Source organism: Berghia stephanieae, chromosome 2 (genome assembly GCF_034508935.2).
Source record: "Berghia stephanieae isolate SIO BIC M18660-M18661 chromosome 2, UCSD_Bste_1.3, whole genome shotgun sequence".
NCBI lineage: Eukaryota > Metazoa > Mollusca > Gastropoda > Nudibranchia > Aeolidiidae > Berghia > Berghia stephanieae.
Window position 1 is genome coordinate 22,457,960 of NC_088361.1, and position 25,373 is coordinate 22,483,332.

General features: G+C 33.8%; 2 protein-coding genes across 4 annotated transcripts in view; one reads left to right on the forward strand and one right to left on the reverse strand.

The window, feature by feature from the left end:
• Positions 1-7,677, reverse strand: part of LOC144964501 (uncharacterized) — an 81,331-nt gene extending 73,654 nt beyond the window's left edge. The window contains exon 1 of one of the 2 annotated variants that reach the window (XM_078898872.1): positions 7,532-7,677. In XM_078898872.1, coding sequence (XP_078754998.1) covers positions 7,532-7,535 — 4 coding nt within the window. In that variant the 5' untranslated portion in view covers positions 7,536-7,677. The remainder of the gene's footprint in view (positions 1-7,531) is intronic. The other variant, XM_078898871.1, reaches the window with a different exon arrangement.
• Positions 7,678-16,046: 8,369 nt separating this feature from the next.
• LOC144964502 (failed axon connections homolog) overlaps positions 16,047-25,373 on the forward strand; it is a 29,013-nt gene continuing 19,686 nt past the window's right edge. The window contains exons 1-2 of one of the 2 annotated variants that reach the window (XM_078898875.1): positions 16,047-16,503; positions 16,816-16,946. In XM_078898875.1, coding sequence (XP_078755001.1) covers positions 16,879-16,946 — 68 coding nt within the window. In that variant the 5' untranslated portion in view covers positions 16,047-16,503; positions 16,816-16,878. Of the gene's footprint in view, positions 16,947-25,373 lie in introns of both variants that reach the window. The other variant, XM_078898874.1, reaches the window with a different exon arrangement.

Genomic DNA, 25,373 nt, shown 5'->3' on the forward strand with positions numbered 1-25,373 from the left:
GCACTAGAGCCAATTGCCACCATCACCACCACAATCACTCGCATCGATAAAAGAGAAAAGAGGAAAGGGGGGGGGGGGGGGAATCAATTGTAAAAACATAATTTTTAATTTAGCTTTTAAATAGAGCAATATCCACTAAACGTGCTCAAAGCGCTTTACAAGGGGTCCCTGGCCAGCAGCAACACTTAAAATGTAGACGAGACATGACGCCTGTTAGGCGATATTACAATGCTGTTCACGGCCAGGTACTCATTTTACACCTGAGTATGGTGAGAGAATGTGAGTAACGAGCATTTTACAAGGACTCAGCTGGGCCTGAGACAAGACAGAACTATTCCCAAATAATATTCGAGACCACACCATACCCATTGATCACTGCAATCATCCTTCCATTGCTGTCTTAGAGATAACCTTTGACCTATGGGGAATCAGAAGCCACAGGTGTGTGAAAACCAGAAAGGGGGGGGGGGGGGGGGGGAGGTGTGTTGGATTCGACAACAATTAGGCTCTTCATCAATGGCGCTGAGTTATTTAAACTTGTTCAATTATCAATCCCACTCAAAGGACGGGTAAGGAAAGTTCATTGACCTCAGATGACGACAATTAATGATCGCAAATGCCGTGAAACAAGCCGGCATGCCAAGCATTTTTGACTTCGCTTAAAACTATGAAGCTGGGTTGACGAAATAAATTTAGAGGTGTAGCCATAAGCTACTTCTACATGACTGTTACTACTAAACTGTTTCTGCTTCGGTTTGTTTTTTGTTTTTTTTTCTTGCTCTGTTGTGACTCCATAAGAAAATACTAGATGAGTCACCAATCAAAATTCACCGCGCCCGAGTGTGTGTGAGTGTGTTTGAGGGGTGGTGGGGGGGGGGGGGGGTGTATGCGAGAGGGTGTATCCAATGTGCCATAATGAATACACACACAGCAAGCTTTCAGCCCTGTAGTGTAGTAGCATTATAATATATAGAAACTTTGTATTAACAAATTATACAAGGAAAAGAGAGACAGCTATTTCAGGGCAAGTGTCGGAAATAACATTATTTATTGTTATTATTGTTATTATTATTGTTATTATTATTATTATTATTATTATTATTATTATTATTATTATTATTATTATTATTATTATTATTATTATTATTATTATCATTATTATCATCATCATCACCATAATTATTATCATTATTGTTATAATTATTATTATTATTATTTAATAACTTTTATTTTATATCAACAATGTATGTGTACCTAATCTTTGTGTCTACTACTAGTCGGGGTAATCTATGACGACCGCCAGTCTACCTGATTATTGCTGGGATGATGAGGGCTGTCGGATTGTTTAATCATATCTCTTCTTTCCTCTTTACTAAAAAAAAAACCCCACACAAAACTATGGTATGTCTGCTGGTTCATTATGTGTCAGAAAGAAGGTATGGTGATATTGTGGTTTACTATCGTCATTTCGTAGTTTTCAATAAGCACATCGTCATCGTCGCCATCATTTTCATGTTTTAAAGAACCCATGTTGTGTGGTTCTAATAAATAAATGATAATGTGAAACTGAATGTAAGCTTCAATTTAATTACAAAATCAGATAAAATGAACGTTTCGGGTTTCCCCTTTATCAACAAAATAGGATGAATGAAACACCACAGATGAATTGAGATAATGTGGTAGTGGCGTAGATAAGATGAATAAACATGTGGTTCTAACAAGAAATGATATTTCCACACCCCCCCCCCCCCACCTAAGAAAAAAACCCTATAAACAACCTTTGATCAAATAACCAGGGCGTCGACTGGTAAAACCCAAATATATATAAAGCTCATGTAATTTGTGAGACGGCAAAACAAAACACCCAAATTATATTTTATTTGACGTGGACAAAAAACATTAAGATATTTTTTAAAAAGTTATAAATCCTATAAAATATCCAACTGGTACTGAAATGATATTTCAGTTGTAGAAACTATAAAACTCATAAAAACATACTGCGCAAAGTTGAAAAAAAATATTATAGAATTTGTAATATTCTTGTGTTGACAAATAATCCAGAATCCAGCAAAGAAAAGATGACCCCTTTGTGATTAAATTGAAAACATAATTTATAAAAAGATATTGTCAAAGCAATCTGAGCATTATTGTCAATGAATTCCAAATAATTAGACACTGACTGCTTTCATTAAAATTTAAAACATCAAAGATTAAAAAATAAAAATGCTTGCCTTTTCAGTACCATTTATAACGTGTTATTAAACTCAAAAACACGCTGGATGACACATGAATAATTTCTAAATTTGTGAAATATTGGAAAGCTGACTTTTGACTTCAAATTTTACAGCATTCTTCAGGGGTGTGGGGGGGGGGGGGGGGGGGGGATTAGAAAAACATTTACAAAGGTTCGAAGTTGGAGAACCTTGCCTCAAGGTCAAAGCAATGAATGCTACTACACAAAGCAATGAATGCTACTACAACTACTACCACCACTACCACTACTATTATTAATATTCCTACTACAGAATTTAATCTGACTCTACAGACTGAGCATTTTAACCTGGATATATGACAGATAAAGATATACAAAATCTGAGGTACACTGCCAATTTAATTGCTCAGTAAAGCCCTGAGCCAACGATGGATTACACAGAGTGCTTAAATAGCTATGACGACAACTGTAATCTGTGTGTCTGGATTTTAAAAGTAATTCTGTCATCTGCATTTTTTTGCAGCCGCAAATATCTGGGCGATCCGCAAATTTTGGCAAATTTCCCAAAATTGGCAAATCGTGACAAATTTTGGGAAAATTGGCAAATCGCGTGGCAAATGTTGGGGAAAAAAAGAAGCGAAAACAAAATAACGAAAAAAAAAGTGCGGAACTTGAGAAATGTTGCAGCTTTGCCTGGGCCCAAACCAATAGAAGCTACTCTCTACGGATAATGATCCTTTAAAATCTTTGTAACAACGCCATTCATAATGTAGCCTTCTTAAATGTAATAAATTGTCTTTTATATATATTTTTTTCTGTATCGCGTGTTAATTTTAACTGAAGCGCTGAGTTCTCCTCTGCAAATGTTTTGGCAAATTTTGGTCTTTTTGGCAAATTTCTTGGTAAATTTTGGGGTTTTTTTTGGCAAAATCTGGCAAATTTTAGGTCCCAATTTGGCAAAAAATGCAGATGACAGGTAATTAGATGTTGACATGATTATAACTATATATATATAACAGATTAGAAAACTAATTTGAGATGATCCCAATAAAACATTATCCTAGAGATCAACTCTAACTTATTTTTAATTTAAGATAAATCACAAGACTTCAGCACTAAATGGCTTTGGTTATATAAATAACTCTCCTTTCAAAATACCATTGACTTGACTTAGATGCCTTTCGCGTCTCGACCGAAAGATCGGGTCGCCTTGGCTGTTTCCAGTATTTCCTGTGTGAGGTGTCTCCAATATTGCCGGTCCTCTGCTAGGGTTCTCAGATTTTCAAGGTCCCCTGCCGTTATGAGACTAATGCTTTGTCCAAGTGTTGTGAGGTTTTTGTTTAGGATCACAGGGAGTGTTGTGATCGGTCTTCCTCTGAAAAGGTTCCTGTGTTTTTGGAAGTATCCCGACATGGCTTGGTTAGCTGGTATGTTTTTGTCCCTGCGTAGTATGTGACCGAAAAGTTGCCATCGTTGTTGTAAAATGTCAAGGGAGATTGGTCTTTCTTTTGTGATCTTATAGAGTGATTCATTTGAGATCTTTTTTTGGGTATTTGATGTCCAGTACCCTTCTTAGCTGTGTGCGATGGAAGGCATCCAGATGTTCTTCGGATTTTGTCAACGCCCAAGTGCCGCAGTTATACAGAAGTACCGGTTTTACAAGAGCACGGTACAGTTTCAGTTTGGTTTTTCTCTTTATTTTGTCACCTATAATCCATACATTGGTGAGTTTACTGAGTGCGGCGTTTGATAGCTGTTTTCTTCTTTGTACATCCTCGGTGTCTCCAATTAGTGAGCCGACTTTCTTTGTTCTTTTCCATTCCTCTTTGTTCCTCGATATTGTTGTAAATTCGGTTTTATTGGCATTATAAAAGGGAAAATATATTGCAGTAGACTTGAGCTGAGAAAACCGATCGTGGATGCTGTGTAAAATTTACTAAGACAAAGAAGGAGATAATTTGGGAATTCTGTCCTTGTTCATTCAACCCGTGTTTCACTGTATTTAATTTATAATCTTCTTGTTTAAATTTATAAACTGAATAAGCAAAAATGAGAGGCATAATGCATGCAATCCTTAACCTACTCAATAAAATTTCTAAATGTGAGCGGATCTAAAACTCAATGCTCAGAGAACGCTTTTAATTAGAAAATAAAATTCAGTCATGGTTGGTGGGGGAGGATGTGGCATTACATATCCTGTTAAATATTCCAAAAATGCTGTTTTCAATTGTAACTCCACTTTAACAAAACTAATCCAATGTCAGCAAATAATGTCCAAAATTCTGGAGAAAACAACAGCATTAAAATATTCTGTCACAAATTAACTTCAAAAGCCAAATTAATATTCTTACAGATGTCACAAATACTTTTGAAGCCAACTTTCAAAGATTTTGGTACCCTGTGACACCTACTATTGCCAAACTCTTTCACCTCACTTCAGAGTTTGATTACAAAGAAGTGAGATGGTTCATCTTTCAACAAAAACACTTTTTTCTGGAAGCTAACATGACCTTCTAGATAAATCTTTCTTACTGAACAGTTGCTCTTATAATTAGTAATTAGTCACATATACAAATGAAAAAGGCCAGGACCATTTGATACTTCAATTAAAAAATATTTTTTCCCCTTTTTTTTATGTTACTACAGTCTCCATCATAAGTTGTATTATATTTAATAAACAGGTGAAGGAAAATTTGTCCCCCAGTACCCAAAGACCTCTCTCTATCTTTTAACAACATCATCTATTTAATCAAGTCATGTGCTTGCCAGAATAAAAGTACCTCTTCCCTTTAACTTGACTCTCAATCGAAGTTGTTTCCACACACATACAAACACACCCAAAAAAAAGTACTGTATCAGATGATCTACAGAATTTTTAATTTTTTTAGCAACTGACAATAACTATAGGGTTATTCTTGTCATTATTATTTTTATCAAGTCGATTTTTTCTTTGGAAATAAAGCTGAACCCTAGCCTTAGCGACAAAATGTCAATCCGATTCACTGAATAAATGACTGAGATCTTTTCTTTGTAATGCCATCTCTTTAAAAAAAATTAAACAGATTTTCTACCCTCAAGACATGTTTACCCATTGCCGAGACACCAAATGACTCCAGGAGTAAATATTCATAGGTATAGTATAAAATCTCTATAATGTCATGAAAAAGTTAGAATGAAAAATGCAATCTTCCAAAACTAAAACTGAAAGTAACTGAAGCAGATGAGGTAAAATGATTGAGTGCCCAAAAACAAATATGTCATAGTTCGCACTAGAACAAGCTGTCCCATTCTAAATCCAGGGCCCGTTTTCGTGAACGTGGACGAGCAGCGCTTAGTCTCTGACTTAAGACAAGGACTTGAAAAAATTGGATTTTATGGGAGCTGACTAAGCAAGTCCCATACTACAATCACGGCCTCTTCTGCCTAAGTTTGGCCAAGATTTCGTCATTGCTGAGGCCGGACTTCAAGCTTAGTCTGAGACTGCTTACTAGGAGGATACATCATAACATCGACTACATAGCAGCTATTTTGAGATTGAGAGAGCTTCGATTCGGAAGGAAAATACGTCGGTTACAAATGACATAGAGACAAAAAGTGTCCTGTTGCTATTGACATTGGCTTTTTAAAAAAACTGTAAGATAAGTGCAGATCGTCGAAAGTACACATTTTTGTGAGTAAAAAAATTTTAAAAAGCCGAATCTAATCGGTCTATGAGATGTGAGTGATCATAAAATTGGACCCTGATCTTCTGACTTGATACAAGAAAGAGAGAAACAATCAAATGTGAATCAGCTTTTTACAGGCCAACCAATATTTTACATTGCTTATTGAGGGCTGAAGAAATAATAATTAAACTCCCACAACTTCTCTGGTCAAAAAATATTTTGAACAGAAAAAAGTTGTTACAATGATGTGACTTGGCTTCAACTGCTACACAAAAATGCTTCAATTCTCTTGGGTGAAAATAGGTCAGTGTAAAATCATATAAAAAATCAAACCCTGTCTACAGCTTCAAGTGTAAGATTATCAAAGTACTTCAGCTTAAACACCAATAAAAGAAGCTATATTATATTCAACAACTCACTTCGCCCTCGAATACAATTTTATAGAACAATTGAGTAGACTTCGAGTAATATTCAGAATCAGATACAGACAAAATCCACACTTCTTCAGTTTCGAATAATTTTATTAGCCTTGATTTTTTCCCCCCTTTTATCTCCATCAAAATCACAATCTCCTTAAAATTAAACTAAAGCAGACGTAAGGAAATTAAGTTCCCGATAGTTTAGCTAGTCAAGAACTCGCTTTGCATGCAAGGGGACTGAGATCAATCCTGGGTGAAGTCGAGTTCGAGATCTTGTTCTGATCTCCATTGTTATTTGTCCACCCACCGGTACATCATTAAAATCAAAACTAGGTCTGTTAGATCTGGTGCAAAGTACTCTGCTGGTCAAATACAAAATAATTTCCATCAGATTGCCATTTTAATTTGACACAAAATAAAGTTCAGCTCCATCTGCCTAATGATAATGGTATCATTTTTTGGATGTACCTAAAGGAAATGATTTGTAAATGAAGATGATAATGATAAATAACCCTAATTCTAACTAATTTTTTAAAAGAGCGAGAACTGAGAACAATACTGTATTTTATGAGATATAGAGAGAAGCGAAGAGAAAAAAAGAAAGTGAGGGAGAGGGGGGGAATAAAGAAAGAAAGAAAGAAAGAGAGATAGATAGATAGAGAGATAGAGAGAGAGAGAGAGAGAGAGAGAGAGAGAGAGAGAGAGAGAGAGAGAGAGAGCGCCTTGCAGCTGTTTTCAAAAACATATTCTTGATTATATGAGAGCGACGTGTACTTATTTGCAGGTCTGATACGCCTGTCATTATAATCATGGACTCGTACTCATTACTCACTCATACTCACCATTACCATTACCATGATGACCATACTTCGACTTCACTTCACTCATTGTTGCAATGGGCATCTCAAAAAATTACGCAAATTATTGTCCATTACGTTGAACTAGGCCATTAATTGCGTTCGGAAAACAAACCTGCATAACTATAAGTCGTTTAAGAGCATAGTTCATATGACGAAAACATGATTTGATTGTAATTATTGAGTTTGTGTGGAGCCTCAAGTTCAAGAGACAAGAGTCGAGTTAGAGCGAGTCTATTATTTGCCAATCATTTCTTGAATTCACTAACTTTCACAATGTTATCATTCAATGTTATTGCCAACAGCTTTGCGTTCGTTGTTGATCTTAGAGACTAAATGCATACTGCACGACCGACAATGGATTGTAAAAAAACTTACCCATTTTACTTGCAACCCGTTTAGGGACCCTGCAGCATCAACAGTTTCAGATAGATAAAGCAAGTTCCTTCTTTCTCTCAGTTGTTGATTGTCGAGCTGCTCATCTTATCAGTAGACGGACATATTTGCCAGGTCTTTGCTGCTTTGTGAATCAAATCGCCCATAAAAGGGGGCCAAATGTGTCCAACTTAGGGAAGTATTTTTGATATAAAACGGGGGAAAAAATATTAACTGTTTCAACAAAGAGCAAGATAAAAAATATTTTTAATATTTTTAAAACCAATCTTTTCGGGTTCCAAGTCTAAGGCTGTCTATTATGTTGTTTTATTTAGATTGACTGCCTTGTGATTTTTTTAACTTGTGGCATCTACAGTCCCACGAGATTGAAGTTTTTGAGGATATTAAAGTTTTATTTATTTGTGTGACGTCTGTTGTACCATTTCAGTTTAAAAAGTCATACGGCACTAGGCTTGACGACTGAGCGATTTCATGACAAAACTTGAGCTTTTATACAAAGCAATATGGACTAAACGTGCTCAAAGTGTTTTACAATGGGCCCCAAGTCAACAACAACATTTAACATAATATAGGACGAGACATGACGCCTGTTAGACGATATTACAATTTTTTCGGACAGACACAATGCTGTTATTGGCCATGTGCTCATTTTACACCTGAGTACGAGGAGAGAATGTGAGTAAAGAGCCTTTTCCAAGAACTCAACTCAACAATAGACGCAAGGGTCTTGAACCCAGGACCTTCCGATCCGAAGGCGAGTGTTATACCACTAGACCACATAGCCGAACAGTGACAATGATTGCAATCCATTACAAAGACATTGTGTCCTTGAGTAAGACACGTAATATACATACATTAGCCAACACCACTTTGATGTAAATAAATACATGGTTATAACAGTGACGATCCGACTTGAATGGCATAACTTGTCAATTTGGTTCCACGAAACCAATCAGGAAGATTGGATGTGCATTGGGAAGCGCAAGGAAGGGTAAGGGTATAAGTGTGTATGTTTTACATCGTCACTAATTTGATAACTGACCACGTCAAACAACGCTTGACTTTATGGCAGGCATGCTCTCTCTCTCTCTCTCTCTCTCTCTCTCTCTCTCTCTCTCCCCCCTCTTTTTTTCCAATCACTTTTCTAGCACTTTTCCACCATAATATGATTCAATCCAATTCGATGCGTTCCCCGTGTGTTAATTTTTTTTTTTTTTAACATTCTCTTTTGCGCGACATCATTAGATGTTGCCATGAATGTATAGATATCAAGATATAGATAATTCACACCATTAAAAAAATAATAACAAAACAAACAAAAACAAAACAAAACAACAACATCAACACTATGTCTTCTGTCGACAGGAATCACCCGGTCCTCAGCCGGCCCTCAGTCGGCCCCCAGTCGGTCCCCAGTCGGCCCCCAGTCGGCCCTCTCTATTGTCTGACGAGTCAAGCCTAGGACCTTTCATGTTGCCCATTCGGCACATATTTTACACATAAGTTCTCATGCTATTCATCAATCTCTACTCTATGTACTCATCTACATCCGAGTTCAGCGTTTATGAGTTGGTAGGATCTATCCAAGAAAGCTCTGTTTTGCATTTATTTTATTTTTTATTTTTTGTTTGTTTTGTTTTGTTGTTTGTTTTTGTTCGTTTTTGTTGTTGTTATTTTTTGTTTTTTTTGTTGTTGTTTTTTTCTTTATATTTTTTTGTGTGTGTATGTGTGTGTGTGTGTGTGTGTGTGTGTGTTTTAAATATTAAATTGGTTGAGAAGAGGTCATCATAAGGGAGTTTGAACGCAAAGAGTTTGAGAAAAAGATATGGCACTAAATTTACAATCTGGCTAGTGCTGCTTCACCTGTTGTTTTTTGTTGCAGAGTTCGCATCTCTAAAATCACAAAAAACAGTTGGCGAAGTCGATGGTCGCGTTCAGGTGAAGAGAGAGAGTGTGCTCTTCACCGCGCTGTGTCCAGCAAGTAGAACTTAACAACAGCTCTTTCACATAATATCGTCTTCATTTCGCTCGCATCCAAGACCGGTGGACATATAGAAAGCAATTTTCTCTGTTGTATTAAATTGTAAAGATGTATGTGTGCATTGAAAAGTAAATTTGTTATGAGCATCATATTATTATGAGATCCACACATTTCTATTAATGTTTATTTTATTTGTTCGAGCATCGTAAACCACCATTTTCAATGTTGTGGACAATAAATGTATATTACTACTATTACTATTATTGTAAAACGCCCGTTGGTTTCAAAAGGTTTTAAGATTATGATTTACTTCATTATCGTTATTTCTTCTATTTCTCAAGATAAAAGTTTCTTATCAGAGTATGATTTTAAAATATTAATTTAAAAAAAAAAAACAACAAAAAAAACAAAAAACAAAAAGAAAACAAATAAAAAAAAACAAATGCAAAAAAAAAAAAAATAAAAAAAAATAAAAAAAAAAAAGCAAAAAAAAAAAAAAAAAAAAAAAAAAAAAAAAAAACAAAAAAAAAAAAACACTCCGTGTATAGGTACATTTATATCATATACAGCCTTGCCTACAACATGTGCATTGGATCACGAAGCTTATTAAATGTAATATCTTTCCTCTCGATATGATTGCCTTCCATACCATATACGACACAATCACTCCACAATGGAGTAACCCAAGAGGTCGCCGTGACCTTCCATCAAATATGGTGTTTTCTATCCTCCTAGCAACACCTTCGAGATGGACACAGCAGCGTATGTAAATGAAATAATAAATGAATAACACCAAATTCCCTTTATTCATCCCCAAATTTGCCTTTAAAGTCCATTCTTAGGGAAGACTGGAATAACAGGCGTTAGCCGCAGTGAAGCGCCGCAAAGTGAGCTAGAGTGAGGTGACTTGCTCAAGGCCACACAACGAGGCGGGTAGTCGCAGTCGGTACCCTTTGGCAGCAGCCTCTTATGGTTCACACTATTATGTTATGACGATCGACCCAATCAGCAAAGTCCGGTCCCCATTCGTGCACCGTCGCAAACCCGCCCGGCAGCATCGTCACAACACACCTTTCGACTAGATGCTCTGCCGTCTCGGGTTCTTGCCCACAGCGTGGACATATTGGACAGGAAGTTAGACCCCACCGATGTAACGTTAGAGAGAGAGAGAGAGAGAGAGAGAGAGAGAGAGAGAGAGAGGGAGAGAGATAGATAGAGAGAGAGAGAGAGAGAGAGAGTGAGAGAGAGAGAGAGAGAGGTCCACGCGGATTCGAACCAAGTTTGTTTGAGCTGAAGTCTGTCTAGTCAACTAAAGTTTGGGATCACCGTGCACCATAGGGAACCCCATCAAGTCCAATGACCTGAACATGACATGTCAGAGCGACCTTGACAATGGGCATTTTTCGCAGGATGTGTAAGTTAACAACAACACGGCTAGACAATGTGTCACTGTCCGGTCTCTTGGACCGGCTAGTCTAATGTCGACCATTAACTGTGTTTTACGACGAGGAACATTACGCCTCCCCCCCCCCCCCCCCCTCTCCAAAAAAAAAAAAAACCAAAAAGAAAAACAACAACAAACAGTGAGCTTTTATATAGCGCACAACAAAACTGACATGTGATTTACTTTACTGATCTAAAGGGGACATAATTTGATGTTGTTGTTGTTGTTGTTGATATGATCGATCTGGAAAAAAGACCAAGATAATCCAGGTGTCAACCGTAACGTTAGCAATAGGGGATAAATGTCTTGGTCAAAGAAATGTACGAGATAATAGTATGTATTAATAAAACAATAATAATAATAATAATAATAATAATAATAATAATAATAATAATAATAATAATAATAATAATAATAATAATAATAATAATAATAATAATAATAATGATGATGATGGTTATGATGATGATGATGATGATGATGATGATGATGATGATGATGATGATGATGATAATCTATACAAATGGAGCTTAGATCAGATGCGTAAAACAAAGAACTCTTACAGAACATGGACAATTTCTAACAAGTCTAACATAACCTATCTTTTGAAGAACTGAACAACATCCGACCTGTCTCCAATCCTCCATGTCTCTCAAAGATTTTATAAAAAGTCGTTGCAATCCACCTCAAGGAGCACCTGCACCTCGACGAATTCAATGTGTTCGAATCCTGTCAATCTGCATAGAAGGACCAGAAATCAGACTGCACTTCAAAAATATACAACGTGATTTATTGGGTGCCGCTAACTACGGCAATGTCTCCATTCTTTCACTGCTCGATCTACATTATATATATATATATATATATATATATATATATATATATATATATATATATATATATATATATATATATTAAAGAAAGAAGAGGAAGGGGAGGAAAAGGAACGATAGACGGTGAGAATAAACAAAAACAAACCATAAGCACCTATAGATAGTATGCGCTTGGCTAAGAAGCTCACAACATTGCCATCCAGAAATTTTACGGACCAACAAACAACACTATATGCAACCATGAACTTTTATAGTTTGGCTAATACAGTTTAGTGAACATTACTCATAAACGTGGATGGCAAAAAACAATAACAAAGACCTGAGTGACATCAACTTCCTTCTATTTATATCAGAGAAAGAAGAAAAAAAGACTCATCTATCCCCCCCCCCCCCCCCCACCCCCTCCCCTTTCGACAATCAACTAATCAAAGATCACCACTGGTCTTATGGCATTTTTGATATTTGGTATCAGCCTATCAGACTGACGTCACAAAGATAGGAGTGTCACCAAAATGTACGCAAGTGAGCACAAAATATGACATACGCCACGGTGCAAATGAACTGTCCTGGCCGGCAGGCTTTCTCCTGGAACAACCTTCCATCGGCAATCTCCCATACATGCAAACTGTGTTCATCAAAATGAGTGGCTTGACACTGATGATTAATTATGGTGACAGTCTGATCTCTTACACAGCTTTCACCTTTTATCCAGGGACGGCTGGTAATAATGGGCAGGGTGGGCAAATACCAGCCTGTTTTTTTCAAGTTATAAGCTGTATTACCAGGTCCGAAATAATCTAATTTAAATTAGATAATTTTAAAAGTTAGTACTTAAACTTGATGCTTCGTACTGAAATCAATTTGTATGTATATTTGATAGATTGCGAATCACCATGCACCCCGTAATGCATAAACCAGGATACGCTCCTGTTCTTTTTTATCACCTCCCACCTCCCCCCCCCCCCCTTTCCCAACGACTCCACTCCGCCCACATCGTCATCTCATCGTCACGTCGCCTGACGGTGATTTTGCTGTCTGGCCTCTCTAGTACTAGGTCGGGCTAATTCAAATGAGCCCACCTTATAAACCAGTGAGCACTAAATAGAGATTTTGGCAAACGAACTTTTTCTTATTTATTGCCTTACTTGTGCTGGTACCATTGATGTAATAACATTGGGAAGGTTCCAGTATTGAATTAAATTTATCAATTTACTAATATTATATCAAGTTAGTATTAACTCGTGTTGTTTTAATATATTTGTTTATCCATTTAAATTATTTCTTTTTTTTTCTCGTTTTCTTTAGTGCTTCTCAAAATTCATTTATTTAAATTGTTGTCTTATTTGTTTTTTTTTTTTTTTTTTTTTTTTTTGTTTTTTTTTTTTGTTTTTTTTTAAACAAATTAATTTGTTCCTTTTAAAAAAAAATTCTTAAAGTAATTACCGCTGTATTTTTATTGCCAGACTAAATATTTTTGCAAAACAATGTATTTTCTATTGCATTCCCTCTAATAAAACACTTTTATTCAGAAGTCACGACTAAATAAATATATAAAATACAACCACCATTTTGGTTTACTCAACAATTGAATTAGTATACGAGAAATACTCTTCTGAGAAAGGAGAGAGTTGAATTCTAAGTTATAGAGGAAATAAAGACGTTTAAAGGAAGGGTGGGCAGATTCCGTACTTGCCCGTCCTGAAGCTAATACATACATAAGATAGTTCGCGATGAAGAGGCGGGAAGCTAGGGGTTGGTTGGGTAAGGAGTAAAGATAACACGGTCGTTATTGTTATAGTCTAACTAATGCATGAGGAGAGATTGGTAGCATTATTTAATTTGTCTTAATTGTATTGTATGAATTATTGGCGAAAGCCTAAGATTAAGTAAACTTTGTTTTTAATTTGTCTTTTTTTGACTATGGAACTGATACTTGTCATAGCAGACCTGCCTACTTGAAATAGGAAAATAAAAATCGTAGTTTTCAGGGTTAATAAAATGGTAGATATTTTAACTATCCTTTAAAAAAATCACCGGAATTTTCGTCTATTAAGGTATCAATTTTTTTTAAAAACGAGAAAAACGGATTGGAAACGTAATAATGATGGTGATGGTGGTGATGGTAATAGTGATGGTGGTGGTAGTAATGATGATGGTAATATTATTATTGTTATTATTATTGTTATTATTATTATTATTATTATTATTATTATTATTATTATTATTATTATTATTATTATTATTATTATTATTATTATTATTATTATTATTATTATTATTATTATTATTATTATTATTATTGTTGTTGTACGTATTGGTGGTATTACGATTGTTGTATTTTTTTGTGGTTATTAATGGTATCAATTTATTGTTTGGTTCCATTTACCATTTTTTTCCACTTTCATGTATGTTGTCATCAAATTGTATGATTTAATGGCGAACGCCTACGATTGAATAAACTTTGTCATATCGTACGGTAATCATCATTGTCGACGACATCGTCGTTGCCATCATTATCATCATCATTAACAACAACAACAACATTAACAACAAGTACTACAATAGCAATAAAAACAATATCAACATCATCATATAATTTTCGTCATCGTCTCCACAACTATCATTCTAACCAACAGCACCACCAAAACCACTACCATAATTACATCCTCCCTCACCGTCTTCTCTTCCTCCTCCTCCTCCTCCTCCTCCACCACCACCACCACCACCGCTACCATTATTCCAACTGCTACCACCACCGGCACAATCATTCTAACCACCAAGAGAGCAGTAAAAATGATGCAATTTGAGCTCTGAATGAAACTCGAGTCATATCGCGGTTGTTGCTTCTCGATGAAAAATTTAAAGTTACTACGTACTTCTGAAAATGTAACAGAAATATCAATCTCGCCGTTGAGGGATTAAAGCATCTCTTTAATTTTTCGAGTGAACGAAATGGACTTGTATTGTCAAGGTGTTGTCGCATTTTGTCTCGTCGCTTTATTTTTTTGTTGTATTCTCTTTCGTGATTCCTTTTTGATTACGTTTGGAATAATTAAAATCTACTGGTATTGTCATTTCATTGTGAATGTGATTATATGTGGTTGAAATATTTTATTTTTTAAAAGTTGAAATATATATATATTATATATATATATATATATATATATATATATATATATATATATATATATATATATATATATATATATGACCGAATCATCTTTGCCCCACCTCTATAAATAGGCTAGAACCGCCACTGCTTTTATCCCCCCCCCCCCCCCCCCCCCCCCCCCCCCCCCCCCCTCCCCGTCATCCCCGTACCGTTTCAATGATCCAACGAACCTATTGTTATCACGTTAAGCTTTAATGACGGACGTGCATTGTTGGTTTCATCAAAGATTATATTTCTTTGGTTTCACCACTGTAGTGTCAATTGATTTGTGCAAGGGAGGTAATGATAGTAGAATAGTGAGGTGTGGAGTGTGAACCAAAATATGTTACTTGCAGAGCATAATATTGATGGTTTTTGTTACCCCTCTTTGGTAATTGTCTGTAATTATTCATTTTCTTTCTATCTATTTTTATTTATTTATTAATTTTGTCATTTTAAAGAAATGGTCAGCAAATGTAGAGTGCTTATAAGCGGAGCCCGTTTCAATGAACGTGTTTATAAAGAAGTACATAATATAGTAAAAATCCAGATCGTGGTTGTAGCCGGAGTGCATATAAACGGTGACCACTGTAATTTCCATGACAATGAACCAATAACAATGGGAGCGATCTATATTCATGTTTTCGTCTAACCTAGTCATCGATCACATGATATGTTGCTGTACAACGATTGGATATTTCTCAATGTATCTAAACACGCTGCTTTGTTTATGAAAGTTGTAAACATACAATAAGTCATGCTGAGCAAAATGACCAATTGTAACGTTGGATATTTCTCAAACTGTGAACACTTTTCGCTATGTGGGTCATTTTGAGCACACTTTGCAACGTGACCAATGACCTCGAGCACTTGGAAATGTAATATAGATCATGCCCATTTGGGTTGTGTTGTCAGACCTGAAAATAAGAGCACGTTGTGATCCGTATGACAAAAGAATTTATTAGTACGTTTTACTGTTTGTAACTAACACGAGCACGTTCTGCCAAGGTCTTGCTGGTCCATCCATAATGACGGACAGACTGACTGACTGACAGTCATAATAAACTCTGACCTTTTAAACCCATTCGGGTGCGACGAACTTGCATTTCGAGCAGGTCATGGCATTAGCCTTTTTCTTGCGTCTGCCTGCGTTTCTTTTCTTTTTTTTTTTTTTTTTTCTTTTTTCTTTTTTTACTTAAAAGAATGGATGCATTAGGGGGGATGGGGAGAGGGTGGTAGTAGTGGTTGGACAGTCTGTATTTATTTCGTTACCTTGACATTCAGCTTTGGGTTGTCAAAACTGATCAGGATCTGTGCAGTTGGACGAAGTAATAGGTTGTGGTTGGTTTAGCTGTGATGCCAGCAATACCGACTGAGATGAAAATATTATTCGTAGACGTTGGATTTAAGGAGAAAAACACCGAAATATTTCAGTTAAAAGTTTTAATTTTGGTGGATTTATTAAATCGATAAACATCGAGAATTTTGGAGTGTTTTAAATCATTTTTATTCGCGGTTCTTTTCTTCTGATTGTTGGTAGAAAAAGTGATGTATTGATTTTATTATTGTTTTAAGTGCTAATCAAATATAAATTCTGAGCAATAGGCTATGCGTATGGTAGATGCATGTATAAGTTGTATAAGTATTTAAATTATAGAAGGAACCGAATTGACGTCACTCATCTCTTTGTTATTGTATTTTTGACAACAATTTTGATGATAAGTTCTCCCTAAATTATATACTAAATTATATAAGTTAGACTATAAACGTTCAAGGTTACTCATAGCTAATAGTTTTGTGTGTTGGTACGTGCTATCCGGCTGGCGGATGTAGTAAGTATTTCACTTAAACGCATAGGATCAATAGAAAACATAGGGATACCGATAGCTCTGTGTATCTGACAAACCAATAAGTAGAAACATGATCTGGTTGGTAATTTCATTGAGTACTGCTGGAGTTATCAGTCTCCTGCTGCGATGGTTCGTCAAGTAAGTAGTGTGGTCTTTGTCAATGACTGTTATCATCATCATCATAATCATCATCATCATCATCATCATCATCATCATCATCATCATCATCATCATCATCATCATCATCATCATCACCATCATCATCATCATCATCATCGTCGTCATCATCATCGTCATCATCATGATCATCATCATCATCATGATCATGATCATCATCATCATCATCATCATCATCATCATCATCATCATCATCATCATCATCATCATCATCATCATCGTCGTCGTCAGTAGTAATATAAAAAGCATGAGAAACCCTTGTTAAATTGTTAAATAAAAAATTGCATGATCAGCAGTTTATAACAATAGTGTGTAAGTGTGTTATAGTATTACACATGTGTAATAGGTGTGTCAATTGTATTATTGTTGTGTGTTGTACACACTTTGCAGTTATTTTTAATTGTATTATTGTGTGTTTTACACACTTTGTAATTATTAATGTCGTTAATATACATGTGTAGGAGAAACCGTTATTAAATTGTAAAATGTGTATTATCATTTTATTATAGTAGTGTGTAAGTTTGTTATAGTATTAGATATATATGTAAAACCTGTGTTAATTTTATTATTGTCGTGTGTTTTACACACTTTGTAGTTATTTTTAAAATTGTATTATTGTGTGTTTTACACACTTTGTAATTATTTCTTAACATACATGCGCAGGAGAAAAATATGTATTATGATTACTTTATTATAGTGTAATTGTGTTATAGTATAAGATATATCTAATCCTTGTGTTGATTGTATTATTGTTGTGTGTTTTATACACTTTGTAATTATTGCCGTCTTAGATGTGCGATAGCTATATTGATAAGATTTAAAAAATAGATAACAAAAAGTCCATGTTTTAATGTCATTGTCCTAATGTAATGTCTGTGAATAGATACGAAGATGCACCGTCACATAAGTTAATAACACTCACTTTAAATAATGTTGATATATTTTAGAATAATAATAATCATAGGTTCAAAATTACTCATAATAGATCTCGCATCTCTATTCGGATTTGAACTTGAGACATTTTCGTGCGATAGATAGACGCCTTACAATTTGATCAATAAAGAATCGGTATGTGATCACGACCACGACTCATGGTCGTGATCAACACAATTCGTCGTTTTCTTACGATTCCTGTCTTCTCTGAAAGCCCATAATCGCGCAGAAAGCTTACTCAGCGAAAAAAGATGAAACATAATCAATAGTATAAAAAAAAGTCTTATTGCGTTGTATTGATTAAAGATCCATTTGTTCCTTACATATTTATTTCAACAGGCTGTTAAACTTTCATGAAACCGACACGGTTGTTGTATTGAATTTCACAATAAGTTAATAACACTCACTTTAAACAATGTTGATATATTTTAGAATAATAATAATCATAGGTTCAAAATTACTCATAATAGATCTCGCATCTCTATTCGGATTTGAACTTGAGACATTTTCGTGCGATAGATAGGCGCCTTACAATTTGATCAATAAAGAATCGTTGTGTGAATACGACACATGGTCGAGAGCAAAACACTTCGCAAAACACTAAGTTTTGTTTAATAGTTAAACGCCTTACCAATTATCAACGAAAGGGATCACCATATGAAATCGACACATGGTTAATTGGTGAATTTAGCAACAAAGTGTCTGTTTGCTGTCACCCTTGTCGTCTCAAACAACCAATTTAAAGAATTATGTAGTTTTTCCAGTTATTTACTGTACTGGGATGGAAGAATTATCATGTATGGCTGTGTTGTTTTTTTTTTTCTTGGGTCATTTTTCTAAAGCGGGTCTTGTAGTTTGTAATTTCCGTCTTAAATGCCATTTGCTTTATTTTTTTAAATAAGACGACGGAGAATTTTATATAATGCAATTAAAGTAGGTAGCGTTCTTGTCTAGGTCTGGTAAAATAAATGAGATGACGTCATACAATCCCCGTAGACAATGTTGATATTGTAGAAACCTCCGGTATAGAGATTAGAACATGAATTCGAAATCAAGACGTTTTGGTATGGTAGTTAGACAATCTATCCATCGACAAATTAAAACCTCTTCACTATGTGAATACGACTAGTAGATGGGTGCAATCGGAGGTGAATGTTTTCATTGAAATTTCACGTAGGATCAATTAAATAGAAATACATAATGTCCATGTGTCCACACAAGTTAAACCCAATATCATGTTTTACAGTCATATTCTCTTTTTCCAATATCATTTTTGGGAACACTTTGATTGGGTTAATGACAACTTTACATCTGAATCAAAACTAAAAAGAATTGATGACAAAAGCTTTTGTAAAACCCCAACAACTTTTAACACACGGACTTATTTAACTTGACTGCTTTTTAATTTAAAAATGTTCTTGTCTGATATAATACTTGTGCCCGTCATTTTCAACATGCAGCGGGTTTCGTGTTTTGTATCATGGACTTGAATTTTTTTTCGCAGCAAGAAATAAATAAATGAAACACAACAATCATTACAATACACAATATTGATTGATCAATTACTTAATACAATAACATGTCCTTGCTCTGCTGTTGACATGGCTTTCAATCTTGTATGTATATATAATGCATTATTATATTATTATGGTTATCTTCTATACGCGCGCGCGCGCGCGTGTGTGTGTGTGTGTGTGTGGTTGTGTGTGCGCTTTGCATGTCACGGTTAAAGATATATGTTTGTACACCACATGAGTACATTTAAATTGAAATACTATCTTTACCACGTGTATCGTTATTGTAATATTTAATCAATAGATTTATGGCATTACTAATTAATATTAAGGGCATTCAAAGGATCTTATCCTATTTTGCCCTATACCACATGTTATGTTTTTTGCCAAGTTACTCACTTCGTGAAATAGATTTTGATGAAAAAAATGAAAAGACAATTCCATCACTTCATGTCCTACATTATGGTTATCATACCAAGACATAACCTAATTGAAAATGTAACAAAAATTTTGTGTAGGAATAGTAAATTTTATGAACCAGGTATACATTATCTCTATTTATGACATTAAACCATGAATGTTTTTAACGCACATTTTCAGGGTTTGATACTATATTTACTGTACTTCTCCAGTAACATTGTCGAAGTTTTTAAATATTTGATAGCGGGTGGTTGGATGGGAGCATCACCCTTGAATCATATACCTATGATGTTCGCATGGGTGTACGATCCGATAGTGATGTCGTTTCTTCTTCTCTTTACTAGCCTATCCTGCTTCTTTGGTTTGTGATTGTATTTTTGACAGGGGATATTTTTTTTTCCTGTATATCCTCTGCCTGTTTGTTCTTGGTTATTTATAATTTAGCTTATGATATCTTTATGATTTTGATTGACATTTGTACTATTTTTGTTAGATTGCTTGTTTTTTTTTTGTTTCAGCGGTCTCTCATATAACCTCAATTGTGTTGGAAGAGATCTAAAGCAACAAACAAAAAAAAATATTTGATACCACAACACTTTTAGATAACAGCAGGTGTTTTTTTTCCTCAAATTTTATCGATCTGAGCAGATAATATATTTTATCCCAGTGAAACGATGTCCTAACAGCTGCTATATTTTTTTAAAGATGATAACCCAAATGATCAGTAACATCCAATGTGTAAGACGTAGACGTGCAGTCTTTTAGGCGGTAGTGTAATATCATACAAAAACATCTGTCAAATGTGTAGTAATACCTAATGGCGATTTACAAGACGGTCAAAATTTATTAAATAAAAGTTTTCAGGACAGAATGTATCAATTGAACCTAAGAAATTATTTTTTTCAAAGCCCAAATGTGTGTGATGTAATTGATTTTTTTAAGCTAAAATTTATTAAATATAAGCTTGATAGCAAAAATTTTCCTAACCAAAACATTTGAAGTAAAACATTGTTGGCTAAAAATGTGAAGTTAAATGTTTTCTTACCAACATTTGGGAAGTAATCATTTTTAGGTCAAAGTTTATGAAATACAAACTATATGACAAAAATGTATGAAACTAAAGTTTTTTGATCAAAATAGTGTCTGGTGAAAAAAAAAAAAATAAAATAAAAATTCAAAGTTTTCTGGTCAAAATGAGTGAAGTAAAAGATATTTTGACCAAAATTTATAAAATAAATTAATATGCGTGTAAAAATGTATGAAATCAATACTTTCTATCCAAAATCTATGCAATGAAATGTTTTTAGACCAAAATGTTTGTAGTAGTAGTATCTTGATAAAGTTTATGAATAAAGTATTATTTCTAACAAAAATATGTGAAGCAATAATTTTCCGACCAAATTGTCTGAAATGGACGTTTTCTAATCAAAATGTGAAAAGTAATAATGTTCTGACCCAATATTGAAATGAAAATTTTCTGTCAAAAATTGTATGAAATTAAATTTTTCTGGTCAAAATGTGTAAAGTAAAAGTTTTCTGACCAAAATATAATAATATTATGACCAATGGTTATGAGATCAGAATACATATTCTCTCCAAATTGTCATTCTATCAAAAAATTGTATCAAATTTAATTTTCTAATCAAAATGTGTGAAGTAAAAGTTTTCAGGTTAAAAATTGTATGAACGTTTACCAGCAAAAATGTATGAATGTTTTCTGGCCAAATATATGAAGTAAACAATTTTTTAGGGGGTCAACAATTATATATTTAGAATATTCTTTTGACAAAATTGTAGGAACGTCAAAACCACTGAAATAAAAGTTTTCAGGATAAACTGTATTAACGAAATTTTCCAGGCAAAATTTTGCAAAGTAACATTTGTCTGACTAAAAGATGTAAAGTATACTTTTTCTGACCAAAATGTGAGAAAATAAAATGTTTTCTACTAGAACTTCATAAGGCAAATGAAACTTTTTTTTGTTGACAAAACGTGTGCAGTAATAGTTTTTCTGTAAATGTATTGTATCATAAATTATTGAAACCGTTACAAAATCAAAGACTTTTCCATGTCTTTCGCTTTTTGAGGCCTTCTCGAGGATTTGACAAAGGCAGAAAGTTTTGAATTTTCAAAGTGCTGACTACTTACCCTGCAGAATTACCATCGACAGAGTAGAGACATAGCAGATATGACTGGTGATCCTATATTATTACAGACAGAAGCAGATATGTCCTACAATTGTTGTAGAGGTGCGATGTCGGATACGACACCCAAAGTTTTGCCATAATTTTCAATTTTATTTTGTTACCATTAAAGTATAACGTTTTTAGTCGTCCTTCTAAAATTATCAATGACATGATTAATGTCGATCCCACAAAGGTTATGAGTAAACCTTTGTTCTTCTCCCCGGCAGGGACCAAATAGCCTCAACTACAGTCGTGCGGGATATCCTTGAACAAGACAGTTCAAACCCTAGTTCAACCTATTTCCAAACAAAAAATACTCCTTACAAAACCTAAATGGTTTTGGAAGAGGTTATTCAAAACCTGCATTTGAAGTTCAATCCTCTTTGTTTCACTCTTTTAGCTCCAAAAGTCGATGGAATCACTTCGTAGTTTAGTAAACCAAAAACCAAAATCAAAACCAAAACCAAGCTCAATGTCACCCAAAGATAAGATAAGGGATATGAAATAGAAATCTCACCAAAACGTGTAAGATTCGAACTATTTCCAATGAAAAAACAGTTTACCAAACCTGCATTTGAATTGCAACCCTCTCTTTTACACTGTTATAGCTCCAAAGGTCGCTTGAATTACTTAGTAGTTTAGTAAACCAAAACCAAAACCAACCCAGAAGATAAAATTAGGGTAATAAAGTGCTAGACGTCGACCCAAAATGAGTGAAGTAAAAATTTTCTCGCCAAATACAGGAAACAAAAGTGATCTGACAAAAATACCAAAATGGAAGTTTTCTAACCAATTACGTGTGAAGTAAAATTTTCGTGACTAGAAAATTGTAAAGTTGGAGTTTAAATTTTCTGGTCAAAATTTATGAAATAAGGCTGTTCTGTTCAAAATCTATGAAATTTAGTTTTATAATGAAAAAGAATTAATGAAATGAAGGCTGCACACGCTAAAATGTATGAGAAAAAATATTCTGATCAAAATGTTTGAAATGAAAGTTTTCAGGATAAATTTTATGGCGTAATATTTTATATCTGAATAATATATATATACATAACGTTTATAGCTAAATTTTATGAACTAGCTTTTTGTTGTTGCTTTTTTTTATCCTAATGTGTGAAGTAAAAGTTTTGGGCCAAAAAAAAAAATATTGTAAAGTAAAAGCAAAAGTTTTTCTGGCCAAATTGTGTACAATAAAAATTTCCTGGCCAAAATTGATGAAATGAAAATTTTCTGTCCATATAATGTATGAAACGTTATCTTTCTGGTCAAAATGTATGAAGTAACGGTTTTCCGGGTAAAACACATGAATTAAAAGTTTGCTTGCAAAAATGTGTACAATAAAAGTTTTCTGGCTAAAGTATATAAAGTAACATTTTTCTGGATAAAATGTACAATGTAGCGGTTTTCAGGCCAAAATGTGTGAAGTTTAAGTTTCATAGCCCGAAATGTGTTATGTAAAATATCAGTCAAAAAACCTGTGAAATAAAAATTTTAGGGTCAAAATTTAGGAAATTAAATTTTTTCTAGCCAAAACGTATGAAATGTAAGATTTTTTTTTTTACCAAAATGTGTATAGTAGAAAATTGTTGCTATGATAAAATCAATGTTTTGTGTGTGTGTGTGTGTGTGTGTGTGTGTGTGTGTGTGTTTCCCCAAAAAATTATGAAATGCACGTGTTCTTGTCCTCAACGCAAAACAATTTCTTGTCAAAATTATAAAATAACTGTTTTCAAGCCAAAATATATAAATTGAAAGTTTTCTGACCAATGTAGATACTTGAAGTAATATATTTTTGGTCAAAATAATTGAAGTAAAAGTTTTCTGGCAAAATATATATGAAATGAAAGTTTTCCGGTCGATATATGTGAGATAAAAGTTTTCTTGTCAATATGTGTTTAGTAATATTTTGATGACAAAATTAATGGGTTTTTTTTGTTTTTACCCAAATTTATGAAAAGAAAGTTTTCTAACCCCAAAAGGCGAAGAGAAATCTTTTTCTGGTCAAATCGTATAACATCAGTTTTCTGACCAAAATGTTTGATATGAAAGTTTTCTAGTCAAAATATTTCAATTCAAAGTTTGTTGGGTTTTTTTGTTGTTTTTTTTATTTCTTTTTTTATTTGCTGTTTCTTTCGAAATATTTATCTATTTATATATTTATTTTTCATTTGTTTTTTTGTTTTGTTTTGATTTTTCTTTTGTCCCAAAATACATAAAATAAAAGTTAGCTGGTCAAAATGTATGAAATTTAAAAAAAAAATCTGATTGAAGTACTACATTTTGACCAGCTAACTTTTACTTTATGTATTTTTGGACAAAAGAAAAATCAAAACAAAACAAAAAAACAAATGAAAAATAAATATATAAATAGATAAATATTTCGAAAGAAACAGCAAATAAAAAAAGAAATAAAAAAAACAACAAAAAAACCCAACAAACTTTGAATTGAAATATTTTGACTAGAAAACTTTCATATCAAACATTTTGGTCAGAAAACTGATGTTATACGATTTGACCAGAAAAAGATTTCTCTTCGCCTTTTGGGTTAGAAAACTTTCTTTTCATAAATTTGGGTAAAAACAAAAAAAAAACCCATTAATTTTGTCATCAAAATATTACTAAACACATATTGACAAGAAAACTTTTATCTCACATATATCGACCGGAAAACTTTCATTTCATATATATTTTGCCAGAAAACTTTTACTTCAATTATTTTGACCAAAAATATATTACTTCAAGTATCTACATTGGTCAGAAAACTTTCAATTTATATATTTTGGCTTGAAAACAGTTATTTTATAATTTTGACAAGAAATTGTTTTGCGTTGAGGACAAGAACACGTGCATTTCATAATTTTTGGGGAAACACACACACACACACACACACACACACACACACACACACAAAACATTGATTTTATCATAGCAACAATTTTCTACTATACACATTTTGGTAAAAAAAAATCTTACATTTCATACGTTTTGGCTAGAAAAAATTTAATTTCCTAAATTTTGACCCTAAAATTTTTATTTCACAGGTTTTTTGACTGATATTTTACATAACACATTTCGGGCTATGAAACTTAAACTTCACACATTTTGGCCTGAAAACCGCTACATCGTACATTTTATCCAGAAAAATGTTACTTTATATACTTTAGCCAGAAAACTTTTATTGTACACATTTTTGCAAGCAAACTTTTAATTCATGTGTTTTACCCGGAAAACCGTTACTTCATACATTTTGACCAGAAAGATAACGTTTCATACATTATATGGACAGAAAATTTTCATTTCATCAATTTTGGCCAGGAAATTTTTATTGTACACAA